This window comes from Andrena cerasifolii, chromosome 3 (genome assembly GCF_050908995.1).
Source record: "Andrena cerasifolii isolate SP2316 chromosome 3, iyAndCera1_principal, whole genome shotgun sequence".
NCBI classification, from domain to species: domain Eukaryota; kingdom Metazoa; phylum Arthropoda; class Insecta; order Hymenoptera; family Andrenidae; genus Andrena; species Andrena cerasifolii.
Genome location: NC_135120.1, coordinates 13,952,324 through 13,965,217, shown reverse-complemented (window position 1 = coordinate 13,965,217; position 12,894 = coordinate 13,952,324). Strand labels below are relative to the sequence as shown.

Sequence of the window (12,894 nt, the reverse complement as noted above, 5' to 3'; positions counted from 1 at the left end):
ATTTTTAATAATTTCCATGTAAATATCTCTATTATTAAGGCCCATTGGCAGAAACGCTCGGACACCCATTCACTTATTTTCGACATAGATCCATCGTGCCAAGGCTCATCAAAATCGGTGTCTACCACATGGTGTTCTCCTCTTGTGAGTATAATAACTATTTAATAAACCTATCTTGTCACAACTGTTTATCATAGATACCGAGGGATTCATTGTAGGAGGAAGGATTTTCTGAAGGTATCACAAAAATGATGTTTGAAAACACGTGAAACTGCTGTTCGATGAAAAATCTCCCGCTGCCGAGCGGAGGACCTACCACGCTGCATTCCACACGCATCTGAAAATGACAAAGTAGAATTCACAGTGACCATAAAGTCATCCCCAACTCTCAATAACCGACCACGAACTGAACACAATACAATCGCTAACCGACGCAGGATTCGCATGCACAAAAAGCCCAGACATCGAGAATCAGAAATCTTTTTATTACTTATAAAGTAATCGCATGATACATCCTTCTAATCAGAAGTTACTCGTAGAAGTTACATAGACTCCGAAAATAGCGAGAAGTAACTGGAGAAGTCGTTGAACTTGTACCTGGAAGTAGAGACCCAATGAACTCGTGAATTCAGTAACCAAACGGCAGCTTGAAAGTGCACCCACGCAATCAACTCCGCGAAGGTTCAGTGCCACGAGTATAAGTGGTAAAAAATATCGTTCCCCTGTTTCGGGATGGAGCAGTTCTCTGAATCAGTTACTTTGTGAAACAAAAAGACCATTCACGCTGACAGTACCGAACCGTCACGGAGCAGATATGTGCGCGCGGGCATTAAATCGAGGCGGAGTCAGATAAATTTCTACGGTGTTATCCTGGGTGACGCGCGCTCTTCAATGGGTTAGCGGAAACCGAATGAGAGGCGAGCTCTGTACAACTTTACTCCAGGCTTCTCATTTCCCCGAGTTTGTGTCCTGAACGTCCTTGCTAGCGAGGATTCGCAGCCAGTTTGCCTTCGCGCCTACAGGGCTGACCCACTTCCCTAAATTTGTTCCACACGCACTATGTGCGCGTGGTTAGCGAAATGCGAGGAACTGGGTCAGCCCATTTGCGCGTTAAAGTAAACAGGTTCCGAACGCCGGGGCAACGTCCTTGCGGGAAAAACGTGGAAACATAAACACGTGGCCACGGTTGGGACTGCTAAGAGCGTCCGTCTCATTCCTGGCGCCCCTTAAGGTCTGCGCAAACAGATCCGTTCCGTGTCAGTTTCATATCCGTCGTGACAGTGGTAAGAAGAAGAGGGGCGTAGAGGGTCTCTTCTTCTTACCACTGGAACGACGGATACGGAACTGACACGGAACGGATATGTGTGCGCAGACCTTTACTCGCCGCTCATCCGTTGCATCGAAGTACGCACGGTTGCCTACGCCGCGGCGCCCCGAATGGCTCCATCGATGAGCCTCGCTGCCTCGATTTGATAATAGAATTGGGCTACAAGTGTCGCGCAACAGCTGGAGATGGATTTAGTTCGAAGCACTCGGTTGTTCTCACGACTTCAATGTGTCTCTACGATAGCGTACGCAGGATCGTTCCTGTAACAACGTCGGCTCGAGACACCTATCCGTTACCAAATACTCGCATCTGGCAAAGTCGTGGCTCACGCGAAACGGGCAGAACGAGCCGATCCAAGCGTCGAGGCACTCGTCTGTTTACGGACTCAAAGGGATCTCGAAGCGTCGCACTTGGGAAACGAACGATAAAGTGAACGGTTCCCAGTGGCTCGATTAGAGTAAACGAGTAGTCTGTGAAGAGATTCTGAAGCCGGGGAGATGTACACCGTGTACGTTGTTGAAAGGAAATAGGAGCGACCATCGCGCGATCGGCGAAATCGATCTCGCCTGGCCGTTCTGCGCCAAACAACCCCGCGCCTCTCCGCTGCTCTCCGCCAAGTGCCTGTATTTGGCAATGATAGAATAGAACGGACCCAACTGCCGTGGCAACAAAACGCGAACGGAACAGGTTCGGCTCGATGCCGACGGGAAAATCCAGGTATTTGGGTCGCCCGTTCGCGATACGCGGCCGAACAGAACAGTGGCCCCATTGTCTCGCGCTCTGCTGCAGTCAAAACAGAGTCTGCAGTTTAAATTAGCGCAGTTTACCCGACCGGCTGAAATCCCTCGACGAATCAATTAAACAATTCGTTCACCTGACACAGTTCTCGCCAGCCGAGCCAGTCGCCGCTCTGTAACCCAGATCCCCACCCTCGCAACCCTTAACGCATCGACGACCACGCAAAGTAACTCTAGTATTTTATCGATTCCTCGCGGAGCGTGCAACTGCGTCCACAGCGAGTCTATTGTCGGGTACACAACGAGGACGATCAGCTTCCGACAAAGGAACTGTAGATCAGTTCCCTGTGAAGAGTATCGAGGGAGCCGCGGGATGGTGTACGAAAATTTTGCTCCGCCACTGGAACAAGGCAACGCCCAACTCCCCCGCTGTATGTCTGGCCGCGCGGTATCGCGGTGAGAAGCGAAAAACGCTCGCAGGACTCTGGCCAGCTTGGCGGCACGAGCGCCAACGGATTACGCGGGCGCTGGCCTCCGCGTGTTATGAAATTCCAGAAGATTCCGCGAAATTCCAACGAGACTCCGTGAGATTCCAGGAGGCGAGGGCCACCGTGACGTCGACGACGCGTCGCGAACGATAGACCGTAACAATGGGGAGCGCGCGTAGTGGGCCAGTCGCGGGGGTGGTTCTTCTTGTCGTCGACGGCCAAAGCAGAGAGGAAATAAATGAACGCGCGGACAGAGGAGAAAGTGGGTGACGCGATCTCGGCCCGAAACGCCGTGATTGTCGCCGATTTATTGCTCTAGAACTTAAGATGAAACTCACGGTCCGAGGCCGCGTCCCTCAGAAAGGCAATACTGTGTTTCTTTTGCTCCCTTCGGGGGATTCCGAGCAAATTTTTACACTCTCTACTATATCTCTACTGTATCTCTCTCTCTCTCTCTCTCTCTCTCTCTCTCTCTCTCTCTCTCTCGCACACTCTTACTTCACGCCACCTTATTCTCATTCAACTAGAACCAGACTTATCAACTAGAACCAGCGTCGCCCTTGCCCCGAGTCGCCCACGGTGCTCGATCGCGTGAACCTTTGACCCGCTGTTCATTTAAGTTGACAGTGATCGATAGTGAACTATAACTTGATCGCACAGTCACGCTGTAATCCTTTGTTGCCACTTGGCAGCTACCGAAGCCATGATAAAGACGAACTTTAAATAATGCAGCGACCGTGCTTTGGTCACGGTGTATTCTTCGATATACTTAGTAGAGGATAATAGCGCCCGCACGCTTCTAAAGTCGAGGCAGGGCAAAGCTTCCGCGAGATTAAGCAGCAGATTCGTTAAAATTTAACTCGCAAGATCAGCCTTTCCACGGCGAAGTGCTCGTCGCGCCTTTTAACGCGTTGGCCTTTCTCAGGCAATGGGGTGCCATTTCCCAGGGCCACCTTTCCCGCGATCCTCGTGAAAATTTCATAGCATTTCCCTTGGAAAATAGCGCAGCACCTTTACGCCCCGTTAGGGTATCAGTTATTTGTGAAGCACTTTGTAAAGATCGCCTACGACACGCAGCCATAGTAAGCAACTCGAGGCCTAACATCGCACGATCTACTGCCGAATCGTGGTAGAATTTTACGGCGCACACGGGACAACCGGGGTTCAACATACTTCGAAACAAGCAAATTAACTTTCAAAGGAGTGCTCCTCGCAGCCCGCCCAGAAGATCGATCTCGCGGATTAAACGTTAATTTCAGATCACACGAGCTCTCGAATCGCGTCACGCGAACTTATGGCTCTCCCTACCTTGCGCATGATGCACTGTTATCGTTCAAACTGGAGCTCAGCCGATGGCAACGATTCGAGCGACTGATCGTTAGAAGCTTGACTCGCGAGTTACTCGCGACTCGAGACGACCCCTAGATTCGACTCCTAATTCGTTACCCCTCTAACGATTTAATACGAAACCGAGTGATAGACACACGATACCTAATCGACCACGAATAAGAGATTCTTCAAAGAAAACGGAAAGGAGTGTGTGTGTGTGTGTGTGTGTTTGTGTCCTGTAGTCGACCTGGCCCGAAGGAAACTTTTTCGAATTCTTGGGAACACCTTCGTTCGTTCTACCCCTTAATTCGATACGCAGTTGTGAACCACAGAAGGCATTGGTTTTCTTCATTATTAAGTACTCGAAAAATTCGATAAATATATTAACGTACGTATCTAGCTATTAGGTATGTACAGATTAGTGTTCGTACGTTACACTGTGCAAGTGTAGGACGAAAGTGGCTTCGCGCTGTACTCGATGACACTGACGGTTCACCGTCACGATTACAGTGTTCCTTAATATTCTTCTTGGTCATTACATGATCCCTTAGTTAACTGATTTGTTCGATTGAACTACCTATTCAAAGAATGTCGACAGTGATTCGTTATGCCCGACGACTGGATCATCTTCCATAGCTAGATTATGAAGAGGAAATACAAAATGCTTGATAAGCCTGGTTATTATACAAGAAATATTTAAAGTCCTCGCTAGCTGCCGAGAATTTCTCCATTGAACTCGTGGAGCTTGAAGCGAACAATCCCTTCCGATATTCAAGCCTCTAAGGAACACTGTAACAACATTGCGACACGATAGAACGGTCGCTTACCGGTCGACCCGCCTAAAACGGAAAAGAAGAAAACGAAGAGCAGGGGTCGCGTTCATTATTGAATCTCCACGAAGGTTAAGAGCTAAGATTAACTCTAGAAAGTTCGAAGGGAATATCGCGTTGGTCGCGTCCTGATCCTTTCGAAAACGAGTCGTCCAAGAAGTGGAAGAATTAGGAAAGTGTACGATGATATTTGCAGAAGACGAGGACATTCGAATTCGTGACGGACTACGTTTCAAGCCATTTACGACGATCGATAAATGTAACTTTAGTAAAAATACACTTATATACGTATATATATATCATATACGTCATCAAGATAAATGCCACGGAAATTTTCAAGGAATTCCAACGTTTCCAGAGTTAACCGATAGGAATCTTGCGTTAGAGTTACCATTAATGGGAATATATAATTATCTATAATTCGAATACAGGTACGGGAGGTTTTTCAAAATACACACCACTCACAGAAAATGCTGATTAATTTGTAAAATTGTAGGTATTATCGTATCGCGACGAGAACATTCCAATAAATTGTGTAATTTTGATACCATACACGTTTATGTGACGATTTCTATCGAGATTGAAAATGATGATCAATTGGTAAGAAGAATTTTCTTTATACTTTGGATATTTCAATTTTCCCGAGCATGGGCTTCCCACGAAATAATAAGAACATAAAGATATCCTCAGGCTTAACAAGAATTTAATACTTTTACTTCAATTGTCAATTACTAGAATTCTTAACTACTCGGTTTCCTTAATTTGCCATTCCCTCGCCAATTGATCGATCACAGCACGCTCCAAGACTCACCATCATCGAGTACTCAAATGCTGTAACCGAAGAAGCTTGTCACCGAAAAGCCTCTTCCTCGAGGTACGACATTCGTAGATCCCCTCGCGATCTATCCAACGATTTATAAATGTCGTCTTGAAAAGTTGTAAAGGCTGTAACAATTGACGCCTAACTTGTCCAGCATGGAAATTGAATGGCGCGCGGTAATCTCCGAATAACCCGAGTAACCAGGACATTTCAATGTCTGTCTAAACGCCACGAGTTCTCGCGAAGGATGCAACGATCGAAACGATTGTAATCAACCCCTTTCTACCTGTTAACCAAGGATCTGCTTGAAAGGGGACTTGTAGAAGGGTCCTAAATTCGTAAAAGAATCGTTTGGCCTCTGGATCGAACCCTGCACAGGTGGCTGCAATCACGGTGGGCGATTATAAAAATCGGCAAACCACCGAACTTGGTACGTAATCGAGAACTACCTGGGATACTTTAACTTGCAGGAAACACGAGGAGTCGGAACATAATCAAGTGGCTGTTGACGAATAGGAATCCCCACGGCACTGCAGTTCCCAGTTTCGAAAAATTATGGAACGTCTAGCGCCCTCGTTTTTATTGATTGTCTGTTGAACCAACTGCGATTTATTTCACGTCTCCTTCTTCCAGACACAGCTAAATAGTGCCTGCACGTGTGAAAGACGAATGGTGACGAGGAAGTAAAAGGAGGCGAGGTAAGTGGTGTTAAGTGGCCAATTGATCTTGTTCCGACTTACAATTAGCTGACAACGAGACATTCGGCGTGGCGAATCGAGGTGAACGAAAGAAACGGCAAGCAAATGATCGCTTTCAAAATCAAACAGAATGTCCAACTAATGGTTCAAGTCTTTAATGCTCCGTGTTCCTTTCTTGTTTCTAGATCGCCGCGGCGTTCGTCGCGCGAACGACGCCTGTCCAGCGACAGCTATTCGTTAATTAAATAGAGGACATTAAATACAACGGCGGGGTGGTCGTTCGCGCGATCGACGCCGCGCCCTCGGGGACATTACAAAGGCATTACGATTATACTCTACATATAAAAAATAATCAAGAACAACGTATCTTACACACGAAGGCATTTCTAGACCGTTTCCGCCATCGTTATTGGTTACCTGTAGGTACTCTACGGATATATCTATTTATATGTATACGTACAGGTAGCTCGCACCTAAAATTTCCTCTATCGACCTAACGATCCTTAAAAGTATCGATAATTACACAGGATGAAGAGAGAGACACGAGGAAGAGGCACGCGCGCGAGTACGCGGAGCCTCTTCGTTGTACTCGACTCGATCTTCTTCCTTTAATACCTCTTAATAAATTCGTCCCCGAGAATACGGGGCTGGTTCTTCGTAGACGATGCTCCGATAATACCTCCATTCACCATGGAGATCGAAAAGTCCATTTTTGCCACGAGGACTGTACAAGCAGGCGATCATCGTCGGTCGAGGGCCTTGAAGGGATTACTTGTAGAACTTGCGGAAGTGGTCGTAATAATAAAAATACATACACACACTGGCGCTCGCGCGCGCGACGATCACAAAGTTGAGAATAGGACAGTCTCTAACGATCACAGAAAAGAGGACACGAAGTTATGCTTGAAAACAAGAAACTCGTTATCGTTATACCCTAACCACGTACCGGGGCTTGTTAGCCAGGCATGTATTTACATGGTTAAAAATCGAATCGAGCACCACAGGTGGAGCAGTTCTGTGGACCCGCTCGCGCGTCCCCGATAAGGAATATAACTTACCTCGCCAGGCGTCCGCAGGATAACGCCGGTCGCGGCCCCCGCTCTTATCAGAATAATTCACGGTGCCAGTCGAACGATCGTTCGTAAAGGATGCCCACGCGCGTACAGATACACGATGTAATCCGACAGTAAAATTAGAGTAGTCTATTAACAGTATTATAATAATAGTGACGATAGACCGTCGTATTAAGAACTAATTGGTGTTCGTACGTTGATCCCCTTTTTCATTTTGGTACCGAGTAAGATAATTCTCTCTTTCTCTTTTATCACGTTTCTCTCCCTGTATCTCTCACGCTCTTCTACAGTCTCTCTCCCACACTTTCATTCCACGCCCCGCTCTCGTTGTCGTCCCCGTCGAGCTCAGTTAATTAACGCCTAATGAGTTAACGTACCTACGAGATGAGCATGGCTGCATGGTACATCGAAATACGGCGTCCACTGAATGGCATATTCGCCACAGGCGTCGATCAGAGCGAAGCGTAGGTATAATCTCGTTTCGGCGATTCAAATGCACGCTCCCACGTGGGTAAAGAGGAGGTTCAAAGTCACCCGCGCGCGCCTCGCAAGGGAGTGCCATTAGGAAACGCGTGGATTAAATTTAAAAACGAGCCCGGAATGCTTCGCGCTGATCCCGTGGATCTTCCGGCTGAATGTCCAATGAATATGCAGTGTCCTGCCGAAGACTTGTTACTTTGTGTGTGTGTCGCCTTGGTTCACTAATTTGTCATCTTTGCACCCCCTTTGTGTGCCCTCTGTGTGTATGCACGTGTCTCTGTGTGTGTCCAAGCAATGTGAAGAAGTTCGACGAACGTTCACGGACAAGAAAAACAGTATCGCGAAGAAACTTCTGCGTCTTACGGATAATAAATATATATCAGTATTAACGAACGTAGAAAATATATGTATATATATATATATGTATGTATAATGTATATATATATGTATATATTAACGGGACACTTATAGAAAAAGATATGTATCCGATGCAACCAGATATCCTAGAACAAGCGGAGAAAAATTCAACGGGAGAATAGAAATACTTGGATACGAGCAGAGTCGGATAGAACTTCTTCCCTCCATTTCGTCGTTTTTTCCCCCCCTTTTCTTTGCGAAGTATCGATCAGGAATAGAATTTTCACGACGAGCAGCTCTCGGAGCCGTTTGCACTTTGGAGTTCGTCATCGATAATAGAATAATATCCTCCGTACGATGCAACTCGCAGCGAACGAAACTATGGTCGAACAATATAATCCTTAACAATTGTCGAAATAGAAAATAATCATTGGAACGAAAGCTAGAGTTCCGTCCAACTCTGAACGCACCGCTAAGTTCGCGTTGCCCCGCGCGAGGAGAGTCCCTATCGCTAGACGATCGCCAAGGTAAAATGTAAAAATCGCTACTAAGGATAATCGACGAGACCACTCGCTGCCAATACACAGACACCTAGAACTGGAACGTAGAAAAATATAAAATAAAAATCATACAAACGAATACCACGGACATTAGTCTTTGCGATTTAATCCGATCGAACCTTTTGCCATCTAATCCTAATTTCTCACTAATTCGGTTAGGATCGCTTACCGCGAATGCCAATCCTGTTGAAACTCACGGCGCAACAAAGCACGAGCAAGACCGCGAATGAGCAAAAATCTCTTACCGATATCTTTCTTTTCTCCCCTTTTGCCTTTCCCTTGCTTCGATTTTCTCCTTCCACGAGCGAGACGCGCGTAACTGTTACGTCCCCGGCGGGAGGACGAAGCTCCAGAGGAGGCCGGTGTGTAATTCATCGACGTGTAAGATGTTAGTCCCCCGTGTGGATGTATGAGGCATGATTTAAAAATATACGTGTACGTGCGCACGCCTGTATAGACTCGTAGTCGATCGAGAAATCGCTATACCGTGCGCGGCACGTGTAATCAGCTAATGACCTACAGTGACGCGTATCATTCATATAGGTATACGATCATAGAAAGTGATCTCGAGCGTTCGACGAGAAATTCTTTTAGAGCACTTGAATAAATTACCGCCTTACCTAATCGCCGGAGAAGAATATCGATTTAATCACGAGTACGGTTTACGCTAGGATCGGCCGAAACATGAGCGCGTCGCGTCGCCGACGACGATCGCCGATGGTTGAACTGGACCCGTCCTGACTCGATCGAAGGCAGGATCAGCTAGGGTTCGCTCAGGCCCTGCCAATTACGACCGGAGGTCAAAGGGCGTTCTCCATTTCTTCCGTTGCCAGCTGGAACTGCTCTTGACCTATATCACCGAATAGCGTCGATTTTAACGATCTGCCGAGCGACGAACAATAGTGAAAGGGACGTTAACTTAAGGGGATCTTGCTTGACACGACGGTCAACGAAATAGTCAAATACCGTGCCCTTTGCCGTGTCCGTGTTCTTTTGTACTTTAACATCAAGATAGAATGAATCAGGGCGACTCAACGGGAATTAATATATTTCAAAATGTACCGCAGCTTTTTTCTCGTAACAAGGGAACTGATTACTGCTTAAAGAACTGCGAGAGACTTTGTAGATTCCAGTATTAGAAGTAGAATGAAAAAGAAGGATGCTGCGGGATATGAAAGTTATTTAAGCTGCTGTATGCATGTACATACTGCGCCTCTACCTGTATGTTCTCAGACTTCATTTGCGCGGTTCTATTTGTTCAGCTTAGCGGAGTAGTTTCTTCCCTGGCTGAGTAACGTTTGTTCAGGAAAATAGTCCAAAACACTTACTGTATAAATATGCTGCGAGGTCACGGTCCTCCGCTTGCAGTGCAAGATCACGGGGCGTGTTGCCGTGTCGATCCTTGACGGTTAAAGTAGCACCGCCTGCTACCAGCATGCAGCAAATGGAACGACGCTTATATTGAGCCGCTTTGTGCAAAGCGGTCTGACCTCTGTAATTACAAAAAAAAAGAGAGGCACCTTTTTATTTGGTTCCCATTTACATGGCCAAGAATAGGCTGTCCTTTGACCGACGTGACGCCGTGTTATAAACGTGGCTTTAAAAATGCAGAGGGGGAGAAGCTTCTGGATTCGCGCCATTTCGAACCGATGAAACATCAAGCTGAATACCCGGGGCGTTTTAGCTGATAGAAACTTACTTGTCGTTGTCAACCATGTTGAGGATACTCGATGGCGCGCAAGCAATGAGATATCTGACAATATCCTTGTGACCGTGCCTCGAGGCCAGGTGAAGAGCAGTTTGTCCAGTGGCGTCGATCGACAAAAGGGAATATCCTTTCACGTGGAGATCCTTCAACGCCTGGTGATCGCCTATTTTCGCCGCCCTCAGGATACCGTCGCTGGTTCTCTCGAGTAATCCGGTGCTAAATGCGTGGACCTCCGAGCTCAGGCCAAAGAGCCTATCCCGCGGACTATAAATATCAGTTTTCGCTCTCTACTTTACATGCTCCACTTTCAAATCTCAAAGCAGCTCTCGATCAGAAAAATGTATCAGTTACTACGAATACAATGCGACTCGTATAAAGGTATTCCTGAAATTCTGTGGAAGAATAAGAATAAAGTAGAGCCTCACCTAATGAAGGTGAGTGGTGGCTGATATTGCGACTGTCCAACAACCGTCGCAGAGATGGGTTTCGAGGGGCTGCTTTGCTTTATAGAGCCCCCGGATACTCTGTCCTCGTTAGTCGATATTCTTTCCCCGTTCCTCGCATTCTTCGTCTCGCTGTGGGAAGTAGTTTTGCTCATCGATCCCTGAGATCTGCTGATGGCCAGAGGCTCGGGCTGCCGCTTGGTCTCGGCCGTTCTGCTAGGCGCCTCTTCGTCCCTTGGAGCCCCCGGCACCGGAGACGGTTGCGCCTCCGGCTCGTCGTTAGGCTGCTCTTGTGTCATGGCTGCGTTTGTCTTTGGTCGTTCTTCGCTATATTACACGTTCTTTCTATTAATCTAATGATACGATTCCATTACCATTACATTATCATGGACACACAGACGAATGTGTGAAGTAGGGAGAGAGAGCGCTGGAGTAAGGTATCATTATTATTACATGGTGGACGTATTTGTCATTAGTCGCAGATACGGTTAGTCGTGTACGTACAAGCAGAAGACAAGTAGCCACGGCGCCTAACTCACGTCGAATCAATACCAACAGACAAGAATAATATAATAATACTATAAGACGAACACGGTACGCGTGTTTACAGTATTAGAAAGGATCGCACAACTCACAGGGGTCCATACAATCACAATGAAGCTACGTGTTAGTTAATGAAGAATGAAATTCGCCAGGCGTGACGTGCGTAATAAAGCTACCTTGGCGATGGCTGAGCAGTGACGGGCTCCTGGCTCGCTGAAACCTTCATTGCCCCAGGTTCGTCCGATGATTGATTGGTAGCACTCTCCTCGAGGACGTACACCACGTCGACGGCGACATCGGTGACGTAATGCAGATGTTCTTGGGCACGATCGATCCTGAAGAATCGCTCGGCAGTACACGCTGAAACGAGAGCGCCGATGGTAACGCGATAGAATTTTAATCGCAATCAGCCGTTCCGTAGGCCAACGCGGGCCAACACTCACAGTCGATGAAGCAACAAGTGTCCATGTTATGATCTTTCGCCAGGATCTGCCTCAAGGATTCTAGATCCGTGGTGGCGTCTAGATCCAGCGGCTCCTCTATCCACGGGACAGCCGACTTCGTCAGCATGTCCTTGTCGTGATGGTACCTCTCGTAGTCCGACATCTTTATCTTCATCACTGGCAACTTTAATCTATCCAGCTTCACGTCCTGGGGCGGTTTGCTCGCGTTTCTCCGTTTCGCCAGCATCGTCGCCTTATTCAACAGCTTCATGTCTATGATGGATGGCAACAGTCGACAGGCTTCTCCGTCCACCTGAAACGAACATTGTAATCTGTCTTAACCCGACAATGGTCGCCTGATGTTTCATTGAACGATTACTTTCGCGAACGACATCGTCCTCATACTTGGTACGTTCTTGCGGCCGAAGGTCCATTAATCACAGAGAATATAACGGACGACTACTGTCACCCGTGCGACCACTGGACGATTAAAACGATGAAAAATCACATCTACTTTCCTCTATTTCTTTTCTTTTACCACCAGCCTCCACTAGTACGTTTTAAAGGCGAAAGGAATTATTAACCTGCATCGGAATAGTCTTCGTGGTAACCAGCTTAGCCGCGCTGCACTGAGCTATGCAGGTACCATGCCCGCCAGCTTGAAGGAGTGGAAGCTGATAGGTGGTCAAGCCAACGACCTCGATCAGCCCGTCTTCCGTAGATGGCTCCTTGGTCCCGCTCGCGGCGCCCCAAGGATGAGTCCCACCGCCGTACGAGGCGATGTTGAGGAAAACTATAGCGTGGACACGGTGCTCTTTCAATTTCGGCGTCATGTCCTGGCCGTCGCAGTCCAGCGTCACGAACTCCGAGAGGTCCTTCCATTTCCGCCGCACGAGATCCTTGCCCCCCATCTGGCCGTAAAACATCTTGTTTCGCAATCGCGAATTGAACCTCTCCGGATGTGCCTCTGCAATCGAACGCGAGAATCGAATCGGATCGGTCCTCTTCCTCTTACGCGCAGGGAGGGGATTTCATTCATACAAAGCGTCTTTGAACTG

The 12,894-nt window shown here is 47.4% G+C and overlaps 1 protein-coding gene across 5 annotated transcripts in view; it reads right to left on the bottom strand.

The window, feature by feature from the left end:
* Positions 1 to 464: 464 nt before the first annotated feature.
* The window catches only part of Rdga (retinal degeneration A), a 72,806-nt gene continuing 60,376 nt past the window's right edge, over positions 465 to 12,894 (bottom strand). For 3 of the 5 annotated variants that reach the window (XM_076808162.1, XM_076808163.1, XM_076808160.1), the window contains 7 exons: positions 12,421 to 12,803; positions 11,837 to 12,149; positions 11,570 to 11,753; positions 10,833 to 11,177; positions 10,399 to 10,671; positions 10,028 to 10,191; positions 465 to 9,549 (listed from right to left, as the gene is read on the bottom strand). In XM_076808162.1, coding sequence (XP_076664277.1) covers positions 9,500 to 9,549; positions 10,028 to 10,191; positions 10,399 to 10,671; positions 10,833 to 11,177; positions 11,570 to 11,753; positions 11,837 to 12,149; positions 12,421 to 12,803 — 1,712 coding nt within the window. In that variant the 3' untranslated portion in view covers positions 465 to 9,499. Of the gene's footprint in view, positions 9,550 to 10,027; positions 10,192 to 10,398; positions 10,672 to 10,832; positions 11,204 to 11,569; positions 11,754 to 11,836; positions 12,150 to 12,420; positions 12,804 to 12,894 lie in introns of those variants that run through there. The other 2 variants (XM_076808164.1, XM_076808165.1) reach the window with 2 other exon arrangements.